Genomic DNA, 25,181 nt, shown 5'->3' with positions numbered 1-25,181 from the left:
GAAGACTCTTAAGAGTACCTTGGACTGCAAGGAGATCTAACCAATCTAAATCCAATCCAAAGGAAATCAACCCTGAATATTCACTGGAAGAACTGATGCTGAAGTGGGTTTCCCTGGTGGCTCAGACGGTAAAGGGTCTGTCTGTAATGCTGGAGACCCGGCTTCGATCCCTGGGTCGGGAAGATCCCCTGGAGAAGGAAATGGCAACCCACTCCAGTACCCTTGCCTGGAAAATCCCATGGACAGAGGAGCCTGGCAGGCTACAGTCCATGGGTCACAAAGAGTCCGACACGACTCAGCGACTTGACTTTACTGATGCTGAAGCCGAATCTCCAATACTTTGGCCACCTGATGAGAAAAGCCAACTCACTGGAAAAGACCCTGATGCTGGGAAAGACTGAAGGCAGGAAGAGAAGGGGATGTCCTCTGTCTGGACATGAGTTTGAGCAAGCCCCATAAGATGGTGAAGGACAGGGAAGCCTGGTGTGCTGCAGTCCATGAGTTCGCAAAGAGTCAGACATGACTGAGCCACTGAACAACGAAGTCAAAGTGAGGCTGCCTTTATTTGCCATTCATAATTTGTTTGTAACCTGTGTTGGATTTCAACTTATGAAAAATTTATCTTTGAACTTATGGTATTTGAAATTTTATATTTACCTAGGCTGGCATGGCAACTTTATTTTTATTTACATATTTATATCAATTGATTAATTGCTGATGCATTTCTTTAGTTTATTTCCATAGGTTTTTACTCAGTATTATGGAAAAATTGAAACACAGAATATTCAAAGAATGTCTCTAGAACAGTGAACACAATATACTGACCATCTAGATTTAGACTTAATATTTTATCATATGCTCTTTATCACGTATCTATCCTTCCCCTAAGTATCTGCCAGTCTTATTTTTTTGATATATTAAATGCTGTAGATTATCAGTACACTTCACTCTAAGCACTTTATCATGCATATTATTAGCACAGGGTAGTTTTGTGACCCAAGAATTCTTTGTCCATGTGCTGAGTGCTTAGTCGTTTCTGACTCTCTGCAACCCCTTGAATTGTAGCCCACCAGGCTCCTCTGTCCATGGGGATTCTCCATGCAAGAATACTGGAGAGGGTTGCCATGCCCTCCTCCAGGGGATCTTCCCAACCCAAGGATCGAACCCAGGTCTCCTGCAATGCAGGTGGATTCTTTACCATCTGAGCCACCAGGGGAAGCCCTGGTGACACAAGAATTCTTTGTCCATAGTCTTTCCATTAATTCTGAAATGTCCTGACAGCTTCTCACTCCACACTTACAGCTCATACCACTGGAACTGTATTAGCACACCTAGGTAGGAAAATAACCAGAAAAAAATCTTAAACTGTCTTCAGTAATCATACTCTTGCTGACACTACTGGTCTTGTCTGTGGGAAAAGCAAATGAGTAAATATGCCAAAAGGCCAGGTTTTTTTTTTAAAAAGGCCAGGTTTTTCAATCTCCGCATTATTGGCATTTGGGCCAAATAATTAATTCTTACAGGGAGCTACCCTGTATATGGTAGGGTGTTTAGGAGCAGCCCAGGCCTATACCTACCACATGCCTTTAATACCTTCCAGTTACAACAACCAAAAATGCCTGCAGACTTTGCCCAACATCCACTTCAGGGAGGAGGGGGCTGAGGGAAGGAGGCCAAAACTACTTCTGATTGAAAACCACTGCTGCTGCTGCTGCTGCTGCTAAGTCGCTTCAGTCGTGTCCGACTCTGTGCGACCCCACAGACGGCAGCCCACCAGGCTCCCCCGTCCCTGGGATTCTCCAGGCAAGAACACTGGAGTGGGTTGCCATTTCCTTCTCCAATGCATGAAAGTGAAGTCGCTCAGTCGTGTCTGACTCTTCGCAACCCCATGGACTGCAGCCTACCAGGCTCCTCCATCCATGGGATTTTCCAGAGTACTGGAGTGGGTTGCCATTGCCTTCTCCGGAAAACCACTGATCTAGGCAAAAATCAGCAATGACCACTAAAATCACACACAAAAAAAGGGACAACTAGATGCATCCTGAGGGAAAGGTCATCATCAATTAGTCTGCCAAAAAGATCAAGCATGAATTTGATCACATTTCTGTAACTGCCTGCTAAATTGACAGGAAATTCAGAATGGAGGATTCTATTAAAAATAAAACCCAGTAATAAAACCCAGACTGTGGGATTCTATAGAACAAATAATAAAACCAAGGAGAAAAAAGGAAAACAAGTTGAAGGGGAATTTACAGATTACAAGACTTAAGAAACAAGCCAACTCATTGCCATGAGTAGACTGAATACAGATTAAATAGAATAGGGAAAGAAAGCCCTGATGTGGGGAGAGGAAGAAAAGGGAGAACCAAATAAAAAAAGGAAAGAAAAAACAGACTACTCAAAGCTAAGATAAAAAGATGAATTTTACACAGTTCTCTAAACATAATCATTTTGAGGATATAAAGCAATTTTAAAACATTTCAAACAATAAAAAAGGAGATTCAGGATCTTACAGTGGTTCAAATCTATAACTATAATCAGTAAATATTAATAGAGAGTTCTGTGAGAAGCCAAGACACTGCAGCAGTTGAGTTTTAGGTTTCAGAATCCAAAATAAAACAACCAAAAAACATTCAGTATTTGACACATACTTTTTTAAAGTACTTTCTCTTCCTATTGTGTAATAATGTAATAACCAAACATGGCAATAAATAAATAAATAAAACAACTTACTAATTAAAGTAACCTACATACCACGGAGTACCAGGAATAGGGGTAGTAGCTACTGGCTTTGCCTTCTGGGCAGCTTTTTCTTCCTCAGTCATCTCTTCTTCTTTGGGCTCCTATGGGAAATTGTATTACTCCCATTAAATTAATATCACAAAATTATACTTGAATATCCCACAAACATTAGACTGTAAATACCTTAAAGTAAAACTAACATAATGTCTGTTGCTACCATACAGAGGGGAGACTCTGAGTCAGAATTTCTAAATCTTTGCCCCTTAGGCAGAGCTGAATTCCATGACAGTAGAACCTATTGGCTTCCCAGATGGCACAGTCATAAAGAATTTGCCTGCCAATGCAGGAGATGTAAGTTTAATCCCTGGGTCTGAAAGATCCCCGGGAGTAGGAAAACGGCAACCCACTCCAGTATTCTTGCCTGGAAAATTCCATGGACAGAGGAGCCTGGTGGGCTACCGTCCATGGGGTTGCAAAGAGTCAGACATGACTGAGAAGGCACACACATAGAAATATAGACCGCGTCAAAAGAAGATGTTTCTAACTTAGAGAGTCATTAACCATCTGTTTAGGAGTAGAAATAAGGAAAGGGGTATAGAATATTAGAGGAGATTTCTTCATTTAAGGTTATTTCTTTTTCTGCTAAATTCCTTACTTAGCAGAGCATCCAAAGAGCAGAGCTCTTTTAGTGATGTTCAGAGATTATTCCATGCAAGAGAGGACAGGTAAAATACAATGAACAATCCCCAAATATGAAGTTGTACTTAAAATTATCAGATGTAGCAGCTTGTAAGTCAGGAGGAGACATCAGCTCTGGTCCAGGTCTCGCTCTTTCTAGGGCGGCCTTGGTTTCGTGTAAGAAGTAATTCAATGAAATTTTCATACGGAAAATTGAATTACAAATTTCAAAGAACCCTAAAATTTCAGGGATCAGATTTACAGCAATTATCTAAAACTACAGCAAACAGATTTTCAGTTACCAGTAAACTGTATCCAACAATCAACGCTGGCTCTCTTGTCAGTAGGAAATGGCCCTTTACCTCCTTTATCTCCTTTATCGGCTCTTCTTTAGGATCTTCCTCCTCCGTCTCCATTGGCAGAGGTTCTTCAGAAGGTTCTTTAATTGGCTCTTTAATCTTCTCCTCTAGTTTTTCTATTAAAAAATGGAGATAACATCACATAGTGGTTCTGATGTAACTTCTGATGAACTCTGAGACTAAGCAGTAAGGATATTCCATTTCTAGCTGTTAACCACAAAAATTATTCTTCCTGTAAAACTTTCTTCCTGTAATATCGTTGATTTGAATCTAATGTCATGCTCAACTTCAAATACCTTGCTATACTAATTAGGACTGTCAGCAGAAAAGAACTACTGATTTCAGAAGGACATAAAGTCTTACATTCATGTATCATTTTTGCTACAAATGAAAGGGATAACATACTAAAAAACAGAAACAGGGACTTGTGATTATAGAAAATTATGAGTCCTCTTCCTCCAAGGTTCCAACAGCCTAAAGTTTTTTTTTTCAGAACACACACAATACACACATTCCTTCCTGGTCACTACTATCAATCTCAGTAAGGATGATGACAGTAATTCAACAGCTAATTAGGCAATTATGCAATTCCTGACAACAGTAAAAAATCTATCTATTAGTGTGGACATATAATTTAACTTCTCTAAATGGTAAAATGACGGACAAACATGTAAGCAGAACAACCGTGGCTTTTTAAATGAACACATTATCAATTCAGTGGAAATAATACAACACTATATAAACAGAAAATCCCTCAAATGTTTTAAAAAGGAATTAATTCAGAATTTCAAATACCATTCTATGTATACTATGTTCCACTAAATCATTACAACTATACCTTTTTCCTTTAGCTCTTGGGGTTTTTCCCAGGTTGATTCTAATGTTCTATTATTATAATAATATGTCTTCCCATCTGCTGTTTTATATTCAGTCCATTCAGAAACTGCTGTTGCTCCAGCTAAGGTAGCAGGTGAAGCTGCAATAGCAACCTGGGGATGTATCATAGGTACGATAGGAGGGGCCATTCCTGGCAATACACCTAAAAGAAGAATAATAGAAAATATTAGATCCAAGTACCAAATTGTGATACAAAGTAAAACTTTAAAATATGAGCTAAATCTTTCTATCAAACATAATAAATGAATGAGCGAACTGAAACAAAAAAAATCATATAAAACATTACTTAATTACTTAAATCTGGCTTACTTCTAATGCCTAAATTCAATTAGATTCAGAAATTCAACCCAAGAAGTACCTTAAAGCCAGAAATTTGAGTCACACCTATAATGAAATTGTGATAAATCATAATAACATAAAACTATAAAAATTATAAATTCTCGAATTTTAATAGAAATATATTTTTATAAAGAATTTCTTAAGTTCTAATGAAGTCAAGGTAACAAGCATATTTACTAAGAATATTTCCTGAGGTAAAATTATTTTCTTGTTCTAAGATACTTAAAAAGGATACAAATAAAATTCTATTTCAAAGTAAATGACTGAAAAAATAAGTAAAAATAAATCCCTGACTCTGTTATCAAAGTAATTTTAACATAGTAAGTGATTAAGTCACATAGCCCTATAAACTGACAGCTTATTCTTTTCCAAAAAGAGAGCAAAGTTTCTTTTATTTTTAAAAGATAAGCCAAGATTTATATTTTTCACCAGACAGCTAAATAAGCTGGTGCTACATAATCAAAAATGTGAATTAAAATTGGGAAAAAAAAAATCTTCATATCCTATACTAGAATTTAAGTTTCAGGTAGTTAACTTCAGTAACTTTAAAATGCAAATTTATACTATACACACACAAATATTCACACACATAAACTCACTAGCATGCAAGCATAATCACATCACTTTACACATGGAAATGATTTTTTTATATTTAACTTAAAAACACACATCAAAAATAAAATTAAATGTTATGAATATGAGAATGAAGTTGTTTACACTTATTACAAAAATCAAGATATAAAGTGATCTGACCTTATTTGCTTTTGTGAACCAACGAAGCTAAAACTACAGGCAACTGGGAAAATTAAGTGTTGGCCAAATATGACAACTGCATTTATACTGCTCATTAAAAAGAAAAATATAAAAAAATCCACTCACTTGGGCAAAATAAATAAATAAAAGGATAAACAACAACATTCACTACCATGCCAACTTACAGACAAAACAAACTAAGATGGTTTTAAAAATTACCGGTCTTGGTGGTAGCGACTGTCTTTACATACGGGCAGCTGACTATTTGCATCATTGCTACACCTGTAAAATGGATAAGCAAGCATACGTTGGAAAGCTGCCATTGTATGTCGGCTACCACTGGGATTCAGGGAAATAATTTACCACTACAATTTAGAATGTTATTTCCAAATGAAAAAGACCAAGGATGGAGTAAAATTTCTTTCTGTTTGACATTTTGTGGGAAGTGGTGCCAAATTCAATGATAACTAATTCTAAGTTATAGCATCAATTACCTTTTTATCAAACCAGCTGGTAATTTTCGAAGGAGTCTCAAGAGTTTAAAATCAACAAAGGAAAAGTCCCTTCATTACATATGCATAACAGGTTTCCATGTGGGACATTTTCCCACAGGACCGCAAGTCCATGCTGCTTAAGAAACTAGTGAAAGGCAGACGCAGCATGGCGCTGACAAGACACCTCCTCCGTGCTGCTGCTAAGTGGGGACCACATGCAGAAGCAGAGGCGCGGAGCACAGCCATGCAGAACAGCAAGGCAGGACAGAGTGTGAGGGCAAGGAAGAAGACTGAGGAGGAGATAGACCCAAATACTCTACTGCAAATAATAAAAAGGGCAAGGATGAAGAGGAGGGTAGCATCCAACTAAAGACAGAACATCCACGTGTAGTGCCTGCTCTGTGAAATGCCATGGGCTTGGGACACTGTGGAGGTAGGCTAACAAATTAAGAAAAATACAGCCCCACTGATGACTACATGGGTTGATTAATTTAGAAACCTCAGTTTGTTGAAGCTAGCTAAAGGAATGGAAATTACGTACAGTTCTTAGAAGAATGAAGCCTCATCACGATGCATTACAATGATGATAAAAAGGGAATGAAAGGAAAAGCGGGAAAACTAAGATTTTTTAATTGAGGAAATTTGAAATTAAAGAATGAATTTTTAAAAATTTTTAAAGGAAAAGGCCTAAAGCAAAGGGTTTGGAAATTAAATTTTATCTTCTATTTGTTTTGGCTAAAAAAAATACTAAACTTATTTTGGTACTGACAAAAATTAAAAAGAATAAACTATTTTCCCCACAAAGTACATGAAAAGAAACTCTTCCTGATTCAGAGAAAAAAATTAAAGCTAAACCCCTGGGTTTATAAATAATGTGCCTATATTCACTCACACACACACAAAAATACTGCCAATTTTTGCAAACTGCCTTAACTTCTTGATTATATTTTAAATAAAAACATAAAGCTAAACCTTCTATTAACACTGAAACTAAAACAAATGCACTGAATCATAAAAGCATGCTGAATAGTTATATGTAGTTTTATTTTCCATGTTTAAAGAAAGCAATGGAAAAATTCATTTGGTTAAGGAAGTTATAGCATGTATTAGGTTTAAATTAGTATAAATACTGCCATCTGCAGGACTACTGAGCCTAGCAAGCCCGCACTAGAAATTCAAATCTTAGAATATATGAACTTTATTCTCAAAGATTGTTCCTAAAGCCATAACCCAATAAATAATTTCAACTATACAACTAAAACAGAAGAAAATCCTACCTACTGATATTTAGGCCTAACTGCCATGTCTAATATCAACCAGGCCAACAGAACTCTTGTATCTGACCATCAACATTACAGGTCATATGATAAAAGAACATTTCTGTTTCTTCTCATGTTAAAAAGACCAAATTAAGGTTTTCTGAGGATGACTACATGTGTACCATGAAGACTCACAAAATAACCAAAGAGCTAAATTTTTAGTCTTCTTTTTAAAAGGAGCAGTGATTCAATTTCCCTACAACTCCATCCATCCTCACATTATGTTCTACCAGGAAATTAGAAAATTCCATTTAGTATTCTGGATAATCCTGATGTCACTGACTATAAGCTTCTTAAAATTCCAAATAAGATTTTACAGTAGAAATCCTATAATCCTAATCCAATTCACTATCCCAAAGCCCACCTCTGAAGGTTTTTACACCTAACTCTTCCACTCCTTTCCTTCACTGTTTGAGTATCTCCTCTTTAATCATCCTCAGAGCCATATATACAGTGTTTCAAACAGCACTTAAGGCTCCAAGATAAACTACATCCAAATCCCTGATTTACCTTACTACAAATATTCAACAAATATTACTTCAAAAATATTAATATTACTTTCTATAAAAAATTAGTTCCGTCTCCAAAGAATCTTTGGCATCATGCACAAAATTTTATAGATTATCTAATTCAGGTCATCTTCCAACTGACCTAAAAAATGTCATTAATGGCTGCCATTTATTAAACGTCTTTTGCTGACAAACTTCATAGGTACTACCTCATCTGGTAACCCAAATGTTTACCAACTGTTCTAAAATTTAATGGTGGGTGAGGGCCAGAGAAGACCAAGATATTCAAAGACAGCTGTAACTGAAAGGATTTTATTGTGACAAAATTCCACTTCCTATAAAAATAATTTTGGTACTAGCAAAGAGTACTCTTTGCTACTCACTGGTACTAGCAAACTCACTGGTACTATTAAGAACCTCCAGAGCAAAACCAAACTCTTTCAGATACCAGCCTTTCCAATATCTCATATATGTTGTTATGCTACCTCTCAATCTTCTCTCTACAGAATTAACAACCCCAGCTCCTTAAGATGACTCAGAATTCAGGATCCGGTCTTAACACTGTCCTGGCCCTAAAGCCAACCAAGATTGCAAGAGATTATGTCATGCTTTTATCCATTTATCACTTAATTTTCTAGAAGGAGTATGCCAAAGAGGAAAGTATCTAGCTGTTTATCTTTAATTTTGAAAAAGGGTAATACCTAGTATTTGAGAAGATTTTTTTATTTTCTTCTTCCTAATGATTTCAATTTCTTAAATATCATATACTATGCATTATCTAACACTACAAGAACATGAAAAAGATTTTCCAAAAAACACACTGATTCTTAAAATTTTGGCTTCTTTCTTGCTCAGGTATAATAGCTGAAAGTGTTCTTTTCAAAGTAGTTACAAGGAAATAGACAATTAGGGCAACAGTGATAATTCATGTGTGCAACTCTTACCAGCTGTATCACAACCCTATTTTACACAAAAACTAATGCAATAAAGCAGCAGTCACATGGAAGGAATGTGAAATTAGGAGACAGGTGGCCTAGGTTCTATTCATCTTTGCTACAAACTAGCCTTGTAAACTTGACCTTTTTAGTGAAAGTGTCAGTCGCTCAGTCATGTCCAACTATGGACTACAGCCCACCAGGCTCCTCTGTCCATGGGATTTCCCAGGCAAGAATCCTGAGATGGGTTGCCATTTCCTCCTCCAGGGGATCTTCCCAACCCAGGGATCCAAACCGGGTTTCCTGAACTGCAGGTAGATTCTTTACTGTCTGCGCCACCAGGGAAGCCCTGACCTCTTTAAGGGATCAATATTTTCAACTGTAAATCTAGGAGAACAGATGATGGATTAAGGAATAAATGTGTCTGACAACAACAAACACTCTCATATTAGGATGCTGAACACTATCATTGTTTAATTCCTATGAGGAAAAATTTTACTCCAAAATCTTTTAATTCCTTCTCTAGTTGAAATGATTTCCCCTAAAAGAATAAAACACATTCACTGCAATTAAACATTTAAGTGGTATATGTTATACTTCACAATTGTTACAGGGGAAGCATGCATTCTGTTTCACATGAATTTTTTAAAGTTACATGACTCACAATTTTTTCTCAGTATATCATTATTATGAGCATGGTATTTGGATCTGAAGTGCCCAGACTCAAACCCCAACACAATCCCTTACCAGCTATGTGACCATGGGCAAGTAACCTTAACCTGTCTGTGTATCTACCTCCTAAGATGGTGGTGAAAATTACATGACTTATTACACATTAAGTGCTTGGACCAATGGATGATATATAAATCACTTGTGGTAACTCTTATGACATGATTTCTTAACTTCATACAGTCAATCCCTTAAAATATGGCATTTAGAACATATTTACACAAAAAGATGATCACTTTTAATTCATTGAGGCCATTATCCAAAATGAGTGTAGCTTTAAATGTGGCTCTAATTTTAAGACATGTAAACAACAATAACAAAAAAGGACATTTACCAAAACTGAAGAGAAAATATTGCAGTTAGCCATGAATCTTTCAAAAATGTTTCAAACAAGTGAGATTCAAGGCAAATTTCAAATGCAACAGACACATGAGAACAAACTAACTGACAATATGAAAACATAACTGGAAAAACTATTATCATCTATTGGTTTACCTGGAAGTGGAATTGGCATGCCAGGAAGGGGAACACGAAACGGAGGTACCATTACTGGTGGAAAAGCAGGTATTGCTGCTGCTGGCTGAGGTACTGAATGAGGAACAGCAGGAGGTAACGTCTGGGGGTGCGGCTGAGGAACAGTTTGCACAGGTGTGGCTGTAGGAGCAGGAGTTGAAACACTAACTGTAGGCGTGGCAACTGAAACAGCAGAACTTGGGGTCTGATCTTGTGTTGTGGGTGCTGACAAAAAATAAAACAAAAATATGTATCACTCGTTCATAAACGATTTTACTATACTCATTCATCATTCACTCATTCAGTATTTAAGGGCCATTCCATGCACTGCAAGGTATTTATAACAAGGTCTCTGTCTTCAAGAAGCTTGAAAATAGTTAAACGAAACACAAAAAAATAAGCAAAATACAAAGTGAGATGGGATAAATGTACATGAATGTGAATCAAGACAAAAGACCACTTCTACTGTGAAATGGTACAGAAAATTTTATACTGTGATGATAGGCCTTGAAAGATTATGATTTTAACAAGGAAAATGACAAAGTGAAAAGAGAAAATAAGCAAGTGGTGAGAAAACTGAGTAAAAGCAAAGACTAGGGGACAAAAAGGAATTGTTTAGAAAACAGAAGGCAAGCAGTCAACTAGTCAAACACTAGACATACCAACAGAACCAGTAAATTACAGCTGGAAAGGTAGGCAAGAAGTATAAATTGGGAGCCCTTGAACACACAACTAATGAGTTTACACTCAACTGGGTAGGGAAAGGGAAGAACTCATAAATGCAGAGAAATAATCTACAAGAATGAACACCAAACTATTATCTGTATACCCTTTTGTTTTTACTACACATGCTTCAGAGTTTGATTTTTCTTTTTTAATAAGAATGCATTCACGTGTTATTTATGTGACTTCATGAATGTAAAAGGGATGGGTGGAGGCCAAATGAAGGTTTCTGAATTAAAGAGTAATATTCACTGTTCATTTGATGAATTAACCTGGCAGATGCATAGGAAGAGAAGGAAAAACAGAGATGTGAAAAGCAATTTCAACACATCTGGAGTTGTCCAAGAAAGGAAGAACAGAGGGAAAAAGATATGCAATAACTAATGATTGACTGGATATGAACAAATGGAGTAAAAAAACAACTTGGGTTTCTTTATAATTATTTCAAAATAAAAAGGTTAAAAAAAGAAAAAAAAACACTCAGGTTTCCAAAGTGAGACCAGGAGAATGTGAAATTCAGAATAATTTGGCTCTGCTAATACATTCTTTTTAGGTATGAAAAATAAAAACATTTCACCCCTAGTAATCGCACATAAAATCAAATTGTGACTCTTGAAATATATAAAATTCATATTTCCCTTCTTTAAAGTTTCAGTTCTCAAATATAATATCCATGTAGTGACACAAAACTAAACCATCTAGTTTCAAAACAAAATTTGTTTTTATAATTCATTGGTAACAAATACGTCATCTTTATCTTGACAGAAGGAAAAATGTCAAACTTTACCTATATTGGACTAGGAATGAATTCATCAAATTTATAAATAACAGTGCTTTCCCAACCTTTATGCCAATTTTATTCTAAGGGAAAGCACACTGTTTAATGCAAACCACCCAATAATTCAACTGAAAAATTTGTCACTATCTTTCCTTCAGCTCCTAACAATGAAAAACTCACTTAGGCTGGGAAGATGTGTGCAATTTCATACTTGTTAATGAGGGACTCACCTTGGCTAAATAGACAGCAGGGCCAAACAAGTATCTTCAGGGGCCCAGGAATGAATTGGTGGTCTAGCATAGACCTAGCCTTAGGGTACAGTATCATATTAATATAATTTTATAACAGTGTGAAAAATACAAATTACATGCAACATTTGCCCAGTCCCATACATATACCATTTATCATTTGTAATCTACTGCAAAGGCTGAAAATATATCTAGTTATTTCCCAACTTCCCTGAGAAGTAGGATTTCATCAGCATTTTTCACAAACTTGCACAAGATAAAACGAGTTTAAGCTCAAATGGGGTTAAAATATAAACTCCTTAATTTTTAGTTTCATTTACCCACAGATTTATACTGCAGTTAATAGAATTACATTTTTCAAAGTATTATGGTAATAGTACTTAGTAATATTTGTTAAAATTATGATATAAAGTACTGGAGTCAGGAAAATGAGTTAGAAAGGGATCAAATTTCAAAGGGAAAGGTACACCAATGGAGATGGCAGAAAGTATTCACTCATCCTCTTGCTGAAACAGGATTTTCTGAATTTGATTAGTGGCCACAAGTCATGACAGAAAAGGGACAAAGGAAATAAAAGAATTAAATGAGGAGCTGATAGAACGGTAGCTAGGACTTTATAGTAGGTAAATTTCTACTAACTCCATTTGCTAAAATGACTAGTATAACACTAGATCTCAAAATATACTACTAATCCAGCCTCAGACCTTAACTAAAGACAAGAGACTACCTCTAAGAGATGGAAAAATATTAAGAATTATAGTATGGTAACACTTCATGACAGTGAATCAAGCGAAATAAAAACAGATGTCAGGAATACTCAAAGACAACATTAAAACTGATGTTTAAAGGCAGTAAAAAGAACATTTCACTGTTTTGTTCTTAGAATAAAGATATTCCTTCGTATCACTGAAGAGTAGTGCAAAAAAAAAAAAACAACAACCAGGAATTCTGAATAGAATGGTTAATAACCACAAGACTCTATGGGCCTACCGACAGACCACTCCAATACAGAAATGGAATATATAGAGAACAGTTCGAAGTTTTTGGCTATCCACTTTACTGAACAAGTACTACGGACTTCTCTTTCCAAAGAAGGCAGGGAAAAAAACAGAAGCAACACAGAGATTCCCCGTAGGACCACACTGCTTTTAACGATCTCCTTCTCCCATTTCGACCAAAAGTACCCCATAAAAACTGGCAGCTTTCTGCCTTGCCGTACAGGTTTAAGAAATATTTGCCTATAAAAAGGCAAAGATCCTCAACCAACTAGTTAGTATCACTGCTAAACTTCTATATGTTCAGAATTCAATATAGCTACAGAAGAAATCAGACTAATAAAGCATTATTTACATCTTCCTATTAAGTATATTTTCTCCCAAACTATCTAAAAAATATCAAATAGGGCCTTTAAAAAAACTGTCTCCCTATCACAGGTACCTTAACTACTTTGGTTACTACTTGTGTAAATAAAATCAAATTTGAATTTTTAAAATGACTAGATTTCTCTTGTTTCTTATAAGGTAATATACACCAATAATTCCCTAGTCCCCAAAGCTACTGGGGTAGGGAGAAGAGTTTCTTTTTTCCCCCTTATTCTCACCTATTATCCAGGTAGGAAAAGAATCTAAACTGTGATTGCCTTATAAGGATAACTATGTATCTTCATATCATAAATATTCAAATCAATAAAATTATTTAAATATTTGGTTGCTCAATCTGAACCTGCAGAATAAGTACAGCATTTATATATAAAAAAAATAAAACCCAGAAATGGTATCATAAATATTAATGACAGTCTTTTAAGCAAATTAACATTCTTCTCTCTTCACCCCTGAAATCTATTCAACACTGCTCATCTTTAGAGAAAAGACATACCTTTGGGCTTCTGTGATTTCATACCTGAAAGTTCTCTTACCTTTGGACTGCTTCTAACTCAAGTCCTCATTTCATCTGCCTGCACATCATTCCAAGACCTATCTACCTTTAAACAAGATTACTGGAAGTTTTCCGCAGTTTCCCCAATTTCAACACTAACCAAAAACTGAGCACAAGAAAAAATCTTCCAGAATACTGAATTTATAGAAACCACTTAGTGTCTGCCTGCCTCACCCATTTGCCTGGTTCTTAAAACTCTCCATAACCTGGTCTCTTATTCAATATATTAACTAATAAAAATCCTCCCACCTAACAATCTTACAAACTATATTTACCGTCATTTCCTGACCTATGTTTCCCCCATCTGAAACACCTCTCTGAAATTTTGAACCTATTCAAATCCTATTACACACCCTTTATGATCCATCTCAATACCCATGTAGTCCACTCACTTGTCTCTCCGTTTTCTTGAATTCTTATATCTTCTAGTTTCGCTGTATAACTCTGCACACTATTTTCTAATTGTTTCACATGCATTTTTCTTGCCTCCTCAATTAGAAAAACTGGAAACTCTGTAAGATAGGGGCCAAGACTCACACTTATTTTGCAAATCCACAGCACCCAACATTACTGTTGGCCAAGTTGTACAGCTAACTCTGCACTTTCCCAGTTTAGCTTCATGAATTTCAATTGAACAAATAATTTCTTCTACTAATATAAATAAATTTCTGTTCTTTTTAGCCGAAAGTCTTAATGTCAAAAAATGTATTTTAAATAATATCAAGGATAATACTTAAACTAGGACCATATGGGAATGCATTCCTACTTGTCCATTTCTCTAGTCCCTAAATGAAAACCCATACTGACTAATACTCACTTGATACTGTCTGTGAAACTGAAGAGGCAGTTGTTGTGGTAGAAGTGGTAGAGGATGGGGTTGATGATGATGTTGAAGTAGACACTGCAGGTGCTGGGCTACTGGTCGTAGGGGTGGAAGCACCGACCGCTTGTGCTTGCACTTGCACTTGCGCCTGCACCTGGGCCTGAGCCTGGGCCTGGGCCTGGGCTTGAGCTTGAGCTTGTGCCTGGGCCTGGGCCTGGGCCTGAACCTGCGCCTGGGCTGCAAGCATAGGTGTCAGTTCTGACTGCTGAATAACCTTAACTCCATCTGGCTTGGTCCATGCAGATTCCCGTGTCCGAGCATTATAATAATAAACCTGCAGAGGAAGCAAAATCATCAGTTTCAAAGAACATGTCAACTATCATTTATAAATAATACAATTATATTTTGTCTTAAATAGTATTTTTTTAAAAACCTAGAAAAGAGAAAATACATCAAAATTGGCTGTTCATATGAAATTATTGGTGATTTTTCACTTTCTCCTTTTCCCTCAATTTTCTATAAAGAGCATATTGTATTTTTAACACATATCAATAAAGGAGAACCAAGGCTATGTTTTGTGCACAGTTAACACAGCAGATCTAAGACCACTGTCCCTAGAAAGCCATTGTCCACCATCCCCTAACTGATAGGAATGGCTCAGCTATTTACACAAACAATGCACTTTATGCTCTATACCTGCCTTTCTTCTGGAAGTCTGGAATTTCCTAAGTGCAAGGCAGATGGTACCAGATATGGGACCAGTCCCCAGTGAAAACCCCGATTCCTCAGCTCAGGACAGTGTCCCTGGCAGACAACACTTTACCAGCGTTTTCACAACTCCACGGCACAGGAGTTAAACACACTCTCATGAGACTCCAACGGAAAGGACTCCTGCAAGCTTGTGCCTGGTTTCCTCCAGACTACGCCCCGTGTGCTTTCTTTCTTTGCTGGCTTCGCTTTGTATCCTTTTCTGTAGTTAGTCATAGCTGCAAATACAACTACCTGCTGAGTCCTGTGAGTTCTCCCAATGAACACTCAACCTGAGAGCTGTCAGGGACACAGTTTTCAGAATCACAGGCAGACCTATGGAAGTGCTCCAGGCCACCTTATGTCTGTGCAGAAGTCCCATCAAGTGAACCTTTCCAGGAGTCCTGCCCTACCCTGGCTTACTTGAGTTTCATTCTTAATTGGCAAGGATACAGTCATTGATCTCAATCTGCCAAACTCCCAGGTTTTACTTTTCTGTCACCAAAAGATAACAACCTAAATACATTTCATAATTTACCTTCCCATCTGGAGTTTTATTTTCAACCCAAATCTCCTCAGTAGGAGGCAGTGCTGGAGTACCAGGAGCAGTCACAGGAGGCATTCCTGGTGGAAACATCATACCAGGAGGAGGAGGCATGGTTCCCATGGGTGGAGGCATGAAAGGTGGTCTCTGTTAATTCACAAGAAGTAATGTCACTTGTGTTTCTCTTTTTTCCTTCAAATTATTACTAAATTCTACCCAAAAGTAAGGCACTGTAAGAGAAATTAGCTTTATAGTCAATTCAAATACATTTACCTAGGTTATTGTGTAAGCAAAGTTTTTCTGTAATAAAAATGATTACTAAACAGACTAGAAGAATGTCAAGATACCAACAACAGTCATCTCTGGGTTATAGAATTATAGGTGAACAAGATAAAATTATATTTGCTTTATTACTTATACTTTATATTTATATTTATTTATATTTTATATTTATATATATTATTTATATTATTTAGTATTTATACCTTAACTGCTATTTCATATATTGGGCACTAGATTACTTTCAGAAGAAAAAAACTGATTCTCTTTAACACCAGCCACCCAATGCCTCGAGAGCTCACCTACAACAGGAACCAACAAACTATAAGAGAAATGTTATTTTACAAATAACAATAACTTAAAAAGAAAAATCAGATATACCTAACCTTTTATTCTCTTTTCCTATAAGAAAAAAGTTATTAGCTAGGAAAACATTTATTTCCTAGTTTTCAAATAATAATGTAGCTCACCAAAGATGCTAACATTAGTAAGTTTAAACGATACAGTAAAATAATTATTCACTTTACTTTTGGGAAAATAATTTAAATGGTATATATTACAATTAAAAAAAAAATCTCCTGAAACCATTACTGATTCAACACTATCCCTCATAATTCCTTCAATGATTGCTGACCCAACCCAAGATCCTGAACCAAAGAATTTAACTGTAACTGCGATATCTTACTCACTAAAGTAGAAAAAAGGTCTGCAATTCTGAAAACAGATTTTGAACAGGGATTAAAAGATTTCCTCTATAATCTACACATAACATTAGAACTTAATTATCCAAAGCATCTTAATCTGGATAATGGAATTGACACTATGCTAATAATGTGAAAGTTATTTTATTTTCCTAAAAAAGTTTTCTTTTCCATACTCGTTTTTCTAGATTCAGCTGTCTTTCAAGCATCAATCAACACACAGGCCCATATTCTATAAAATATCCATTCCAAATATATGCTACACAGTTGTCTGAAAATCATTTGGATTTATTGTAAAATCACACAATGGTCTATCAAGACCAAAAAAAGCATCACATTAGGCAGTATCCCATCACAACATCTGATATATTTCCATTAGAGGGTTACACTAACCCATTATATTTTATAATATTCTACAAGAAGGTTTAACTCTTAAAGGCACAAAGTAGAGTAAATTCACATATAACAAGTCATACCACAGTCAACAAGTCAAAAAGTTACTTCGTATTCTAGTTCTAAAGAAAATATAAAACGATTTAACAGTTTGTTTAAGAGGGCTGGGGGGAAAGGAGGGACAGGCTGTTCTTCTAGGAAGCCAACAAAATAACTAAGCAAAGTACTAAAATCTGGTGTTTCTGCCACAAATATAATTCTATCATAGCTAACATCACTTAAATAGTACCTCATTATCTCTATTTTTAGTAAGTTCATTTTTGATTATCTAAGCTAACAGAAGGCAGATGATACTACTGTATTTGGTTTCAGAACTGTACAGGCTAAATAAACAGAAAACTCAGAAACAGTCAAAAAGAATATAATCTCAAAAGTAGGTATTTGAGAGTTGATACCTTCATAACTTCACTAAAAAGGGATATATGCTTCAGGTTAAAACACTAGGAAAAATTTCATTTAAGGAAATTTCACAAAAATTCTACTTCTAAAACTTGTGACACACTCATTTTTTTTCCTGGGGAAGGAAAAAAATCCAAATACTGTGCTTACAAAATGTGCTTATTGTCACATTCTAGATTCTACTCTAGGGATCATTCCTGGAAAGAATTCTTCAGGAATATATAGATATATATAGATATATTTAAACTCACTAGTAACATGTATCATTGAAAACAAACTTCCCTCACTTTACACATAAGCTTTCAAATATCATTTCCCATAAAGAAAATTATTACAGACAATTGTCAGAGATGAAGGCAAGTTAGAACTACCTTATTCAATCCTTATACATACTTTTTCATCACCATATAAATTTCCATTCTGAATTTCCATACTAATTATCATTATCAGTGCTTCTGAAGCAACACATTAGTATAAAGATGTTCTCTTTAGTTCTCATTCTCCTATAAACCCAAGAATACAAGTTTTAAAACCAAAACTCATATATATACTATTGACACTAAAGTCAACAAAGAAACAGCTATCTCTACATTCTTTACCTGAAGGTGTGGAGGGCCCATAGGTGGAGGAATCCCTCCTGGAGGAGGCATTGGTGGCATATTAGGATCAAAAGGGGGACGTCCAAATGGGGGCCTTGGTGGAGGAGGAGGGCCTCGCATCATACCAAAAGGTGGAGGAGGTCGCATCAGAGGTGGTGGGCCTCGCATCACTGCATTTGGTGGGGGAGCTGGGCCTCGGAACCTCAAGGCCTGCTGTTGAGCCATCCTGTATGGGAAACCAATGAATTAAATTTTCTTTCTCAAAGTAACAAAAATATAGCTACTAAACTCTGATTATATCAAATTTTTAAAGCCCTTAAGAGCAAGCAGAGTTGGAAAATCATCATTTTGTAACACTGTAGCAGAGTGCATCAGTAAGAATGATCAATGGACACCAAATCTAGGAGGAAATGAGGGGGTTATTTGCATGGTCTTAATATACTGGGTGTTCATTGGAAGGACTGATGCTGAAGCTGAAACTCCAACACTTTAGCCACCTCATGCGAAGAGTTGACTCACTGGAAAAGACCCTGATGCTGGGAGGGATTAGGGGCAGGAGGAGAAGTGGACGACAGAGGATGAGATGGCTGGATGACATCACCAACTCGATGGACATGAGTTTGAGTAAACTCCGGGAGTTGGTGATGGACAGGGAGGCCTGGCGGGCTGGCATGCTGCGATTCATGGGGTCACAAAGAGTCGGACACGACTGAGCGTTTCTTACAATAGAAATGGCATTTCTTACAATAGAAAGAAGGCTAAACAAAACACTATGCAATAGAGAAACTGACCTAACGCGACTGAGAGGGACACAATACCACCTATTCCAAGCAAGAATGTTTAACCTCAATATAATAACGAGTTATTAGACAAACACAAAATAATGTTCTGTTACAAAGTGGGGAGCAGAGGGTATATTCTTCAGAAATGCTGTTATAAAAAGAAGAAAAAAGGAAGGTTGTGGAAATGTTCTAGATTAAAGGAGGCCAAACAGACATGACAATACAATTCCAATTCTAGACAGGATACAAAACTAGAGGGAAGGAATACAATAAAGGACATACTGCATTAACAGACAACACTGGAATAAAGACAAAAATTACTTTATCAGTGCAAATTTACAAAATAGGTAACCGTGCTGTCCATCAGAGAAGATCACTATTCTCAGAAAATAAGCACTCGAGTATTTAGAGGTAAAGGGCCATGGTGTGTGTGGCCCTTTACCACAAATGGTTCAGAGTAATAGAGAGCACTTATGTGACCAAGCAAGAAAGCAGAACAGGTAAAATATTAACATTAAGCAAACTATTTTTGTTTTTGCGAGTTTTTGGAACCTTGAAACTACTTCTAAATACAAGGTTTTTATAGCAGGGGAGGCTAACAGCTTAAGACATAATTAGCATTCTCATATAGAAGGGAATGCCCTTCTGTACACTGCACCCCACCCCACTCTTCAATCTCTAGCTAAACACCCTTCTTTATTTTCTCCATGGCATTCAAGCAAATAAGCAATATCACAAGATATTCTCTATCTCCTAAGTGCTTTAAAAAAAAAAAAGTTTTAACTCTTACAAGTGCTTACTGGGCTTTCCAGGTGGTGCTAGTGGTAAAGAACCAGCCTGCCAATGCAGGAGACAAAAAAGATCTGGGTCAAAAAGATCCCCTGATGGAGAATGTGCTCCAGAATCCTTGCCTGGAGAATCCCATTGACAGAAGAGCATGACTTGCTACAGTCCACAGGGTCACAAAAGAGTCGGACACAACTGAAGCAACTTAGCATTCACGCAATCAACGTAACTCTGAAATAGATTTTATCAACCTCATTTTACAGATTAAGGCACACAAAAGTAAAACAACTTGTCCAAGGCCACACAGCTGGTTTAGAATTCAAACACAGGCGAAAGGCTCTTACATACTACACCATGCTGTCTATGTAAGCCCCTTTAGAGCAAGAATTGTCTGTCCTGTTCACCTTTATATCCCCAGCACACAGTTATTTATGCCTGCCCATAGTAGGGCTCAGTAAGTATTTGCTGAATGAACCAATGAATATGTAGGTGATACTGTACCTTATAAATAGGGTATGGAGAATCTTATAAAAATCTTTACTATAATTTGCCATAGTCAATTTACTGAGCACCTATCACAGTCTACACAGTAGCTACAATAATTCTCTCCATTATAAACATGAAATTTACATTCCAGTGCTCAGGAGAAGATTAACAATTATATCCTCATGTGCATCTGATAATAATCATTCTGACACTCGCCTCACCAGATTCTTCCAACTTTCCTACATTTTTCAACCCTGTGCTTAAGACTACCCTTTCAACTTCCTCTAAATTTTTCACATTGTAGTTCAATTCTGACATTAAAAAAATCCTAATAAAAGAACCAATTTGCCTTCTAGGAGCGCACTAGGACTGTAAACAAATCCAGAACTACTATACCAAACATATTTCACCAAATCTGCAAATCATCCTACACTCAATGGTAGAAGTATGAGTTAAAAGCAGTGACTGCAGAAACAATAATCAGCCTTTTTCAAATTATACATACACACTCCCAAAAGGCTGATGTCACTGTTACCGAAGCAATGTCTTAACCTTTGGGACAGGAAAAATCTTCACCAAGGAAAGATATTCCATCTCAGCCTTCAGCTACACATTATTTCTTTCTTTTGAATTTCACACTTTCTAGCTATCACTTGAAGTGAAGTATTTTAGGCTCTAAAACCATGGACAGGGCTCTGCCTTCTGTTTCAGGCTTCTTACATATTTTCCGAGTCTAAACATACTCAAGTGTAAGTGAGGGGCAGTGGGGACAGAAATGAAACCTCTCTTTCTCTCTGTTCAATAAAATAATCCCCGTGAAACATCTAGGATGGCGCCTGGAGCACAGTGAACTATTTTAACCATCATTACTTTCATTCTCCCACAAAACCTAGCATAGTGCTCTAACCGAAAAGCTAGATGCTTTCAAATGTCTGCAGTGAAAATGGTAGCAAAATTCACATAATTTCCTCTATCGACAGCCTCGAGTCACCATTTTCTTATGTCAGATATGTATAGCACATGTGCTGAGCTCTTTATATGCACTTTATCACAACAACCTTACGTGCAGTGAGGGTTAAAGAAACTAATGAAGTACCTGGAACAGTGCTCAGCACATAAATATTAGTTATTATTGCTGCTACTACAACATCAGTATAGTAATGGTAGTAATCAAAAACCATAATTTAGTGACTACTAAAATTACCTTATTAAACGGTATTAATATTAGTAGCAGTGTTAATATTATTATAATCATTATTAGCAGGCTCTATATAACCTGGCCCTTGCTGATCTCTCTACAGACTCTAGTCCTTTGACCAACTACTTCGTTCCCCTGAAGCCTCTGCACTTGCTCCCTCTGCCTGGGGTGCTTTCCCCGGAGCTTTATGTAACACTCTCTCATTCTTCAGTTTAAGCGCCAAGTTTTTTCCCACCTTAGTCTCTCCCACCTCCTTTCTATCTCATTACCCAATCTGAGTTTATAACTATAAGGTAAATGCTATGAAAAAAATCTCACTTATTTAGTCTTGTATTACCTATACTCACTAGTATTTTCTCTTTAGTATAGTGATGCCTCCCAGAGCCCAGAAGGCAGGTGTTCAATGACTGTTTTAATGAGAGTGAACCCTAGGTATTTCTTCTATACCAGGCACAGTTACAGGGACATTGTCTGTATTAAATCTTTCAATCATCACAAAAACTCAATGATAAGTTTGGCACCGTTTTTACAGAGGAAACTATAGCACAGAAAAAGAACTTGTTTCATGTTAGTCAGTGGTAACACCAGCGTATTCTTATTCCCAGTGTACAGTTGAGGAAAGTCAGACAAGTACCTTGTCATAAGTCATAAAGCATTAATAAGTAAATAAAGGCCCTGGGTAAAGTATCTATACCAACATGACTCTAAAAGTTATCTTAATGATCCTTAATCATAAACAAACAGAAAGGTATTTGGATCTCCAAATAAATCCTATTGTAGATTATTTGCATTCCTACCACTTTGGATCTTTATGAAAATAGAAGCGTACAAGCATGAACAGAAATGCAGAAATTTTTTTTACAAGAACAAATGTATCTCCCTAGAAGTACTATATCTAGATATGCAATCTTCCCAATGGTGAGGACTGCAAATACTTTAGCACAACGGAGTAAAAATTTTTAAGTGCTGGTATTTGGGAGGCAAATTATAAAGTAGACTAAACGAAGAGACATAGGTTTTAATCCGGATCTTGCCAATAACTCAGTGACCTTGTGTAAAGCTCTTCACACTTGTAGGCTTATTTCCTCATCTTGTGTCCTTAGTTTGAAATTTAGATCAATCTTAATTAGCATGGAAGCTCCTGGAGGACAAAGGATTTTGGTCTGGTTCAAGACTACTGCCAGCACCTAGATCAGTGACTCTCATCTCATATACCACACAATAAATGTGAGTACAATAAATGGAAAATCTCTAAATCTCCTATAACAATTTATTTACAATATACATACCTGAAAACCTTATTCGTGAGGCACTAGGACGGTGACACACCATGACGTATATTCAGAATACAAATACAAAAAATTAAGCCCCAGTTTCTGTAATCAGAGACCACAAAAAACTAATTCTCTTAAACCATGAGAAATGCTAAAATAAAAGTCTGTACCACATGCTGTGGAAGGAATTTCTAACCCCAGACGTTAAGGTATGAAACATTTGCAACAGAACACCTAATTTAAAGCACTATTCAAATCAGTTTTGCAGCAGTGTCTTCACTTTCTATTAATAAAATCTAAAAGGCTACTCACTGTAAAACTGAAGAAAGATACTCTCTTAAATGCAAAGTAATGTTTCCAAATCAATCCATAAGACTAGCTTAAGTACCTCTTAAGATCAGAATCAGGTATAACCCTTTCATCACTAATACTAAACGACCCTGGCAATGGACTCAGATCACTTATTATTGAAGTATATACGTGGGGTTTAAAATATCCATCCCTGAAATAAGACTTTATTTCTGCCAAACTAAAAATTTTTGTGACCACTCATCATCTCAAAGACATGATTCTTTTTCCCCCCCTGAAAACTTTAGTTAACAATACCCAGTTTCCTTATACAATTTTATCTGGAGCTCTAGACAATGCTAGAGTCCTCATAACTTATTCTACTCTTCCTCATTCTTAAAGGATAACAATGGCACAATTCAGAATGGGGGCTAAACATCTGAAATGCAATTTTTTTTCCATCCAAGCAGACGTAAAGCTCAGTATCTCGTTTTCCTTAAAAATCACTAAGGTTTCTTCTCTCCAAGACAATTAAAAATTCCAGAGGCTGCCCAGAAACCAGGGCGAGAAAGGTCACTGCTGCCGTCCTTAGGGAGACGGCGTGGGCAGACGACTAGATGGGAGAAGGATAGAAAAGTGCAGGCTCCCAAGCCCGGCTGCCTGCGTTCAAGCCACTTCCTGAAGCCAAGATTCTACCAAAGACACCTGGCTCTACGTCAGTTTCCTCACCTGAAGGATGGGCAAGTCACTTAACTGAAGGTGGCTGTTGCTCCGGGGCCTGCAAAACGAGAAGAGCAACTACTCCAAAAGGTGGGCATGAGGATCAAAAGAGAAAACACTAAGGAAAGGGCTCTCTGGCTCTCGGAAGCACGAAACAAATGACTGCCGCTATCGTTACTACTCATAAACTCGGGATAAGGGATCAAACGATAAGAGAAAGGGAGGCCGCGTGAAGTTAAAGGAAAGCAAGCGACGTGGGCAAAAAGGAACCAGACGGACGCAGGGACACCAAAAGGCGGCGGAGGGCGTGAAGAAGGCCGAGCCAGGGCGCCGAGGGGTTGCCCGCGGCATGGAGGGCTTCAGGGAGGAAAACTGGGCCCGCGGCGGCGCCGAGCCGGGAGTCAGGCTGAGGGCCGCCCAAGCGGAGGCGGACTGCGTCTGAGGCGGGGCCCCAAAGCGGGAACCCCTGGCCCAGCCTGTGGGCCGCAAGCTGCGAAGGGCGCCGAGGCCCCACGAAAACGGAAATGAGCCCCGAGAACCCACAGGAGGCCGCGGCCGAGACTCGGCCCGGCTCCCTCATTCAAGCCGCCTTCCCTTCCCCCTTCTCCAACCCCATGCGGTCCCAGCTCTTAGCCGCCGCGCCTCCTCAGCCCACCCTCCACCTCGGCTCTCCGCGCAACAGGCTTAGCCCCTGGGACGCCGGAGCGCCGAGATGTAAGGCAGACCAGCGCCCTTACCTGAGCTCCCCGGGGTTGAATCGCTCACCGTCTCCCCCGTCCCCGCCACGCTCCGCCATTACAGAGGGCCGCTTTCATCCACCCGCCGACTGGGCGTCCCCTATTGGCCGGGTGGATCGTCAATCCCGCGAGAGAGAGGCGGAGATAGCAGAGATCTGTGAGGTGATTGGTGAAACTCTCCATCAATCCCCGAGCTGAGGGTGGTGTCTGCCTTATTATTGGTGAAAGGGCCCGCCGACTTTAAAAGCGGTATGGAGACAGTCGGTTGATTGGTCGCTCAGAGGCTTTATGGGAAAACGAGACTTTAGCAACGAGGAGCCGCCGGCGCCCTCTCGAGGTAAGCGAAACTAGGTCCTCCCACGTACGGCTAGGCCTGCGGTAGCCACGTGTCTGTCGGCTTCCAGCAAAGCCAAT

The 25,181-nt window shown here is 37.7% G+C and overlaps 1 protein-coding gene across 14 annotated transcripts in view; it reads right to left on the bottom strand.

The window, feature by feature from the left end:
• Nucleotides 1–24,862, bottom strand: part of TCERG1 (transcription elongation regulator 1) — a 52,416-nt gene extending 27,554 nt beyond the window's left edge. For 2 of the 14 annotated variants that reach the window (XR_009694194.1, XM_061151648.1), the window contains exons 1-10: nt 24,768–24,854; nt 18,497–18,722; nt 16,060–16,212; nt 14,769–15,108; nt 14,344–14,463; nt 10,250–10,492; nt 5,988–6,050; nt 4,618–4,818; nt 3,783–3,895; nt 2,755–2,843 (exon numbers count right to left, since the gene is read on the bottom strand). Coding sequence is in view for 13 of the 14 variants with exons in the window: in XM_061151648.1 (XP_061007631.1) it covers nt 2,755–2,843; nt 3,783–3,895; nt 4,618–4,818; nt 5,988–6,050; nt 10,250–10,492; nt 14,344–14,463; nt 14,769–15,108; nt 16,060–16,212; nt 18,497–18,722; nt 24,768–24,826 (1,607 nt within the window). In the remaining variant the exon portion in view is untranslated. Of the gene's footprint in view, nt 1–2,754; nt 2,844–3,782; nt 3,896–4,617; nt 4,819–5,987; nt 6,051–10,249; nt 10,493–14,343; nt 14,464–14,768; nt 15,109–16,059; nt 16,213–18,496; nt 18,723–24,767 lie in introns of all 14 variants that reach the window. The other 12 variants (XM_061151652.1, XM_061151653.1, XM_061151655.1 and 9 more) reach the window with 8 other exon arrangements.
• Between the last annotated feature and the right edge of the window lie 319 nt (nt 24,863–25,181).

Source organism: Dama dama, chromosome 9 (genome assembly GCF_033118175.1).
Source record: "Dama dama isolate Ldn47 chromosome 9, ASM3311817v1, whole genome shotgun sequence".
Taxonomy (NCBI): Eukaryota; Metazoa; Chordata; class Mammalia; order Artiodactyla; family Cervidae; genus Dama; species Dama dama.
The sequence above is the reverse complement of the archived record's forward strand: the minus strand, read 5'-3'. Positions and strand labels throughout refer to the sequence as shown.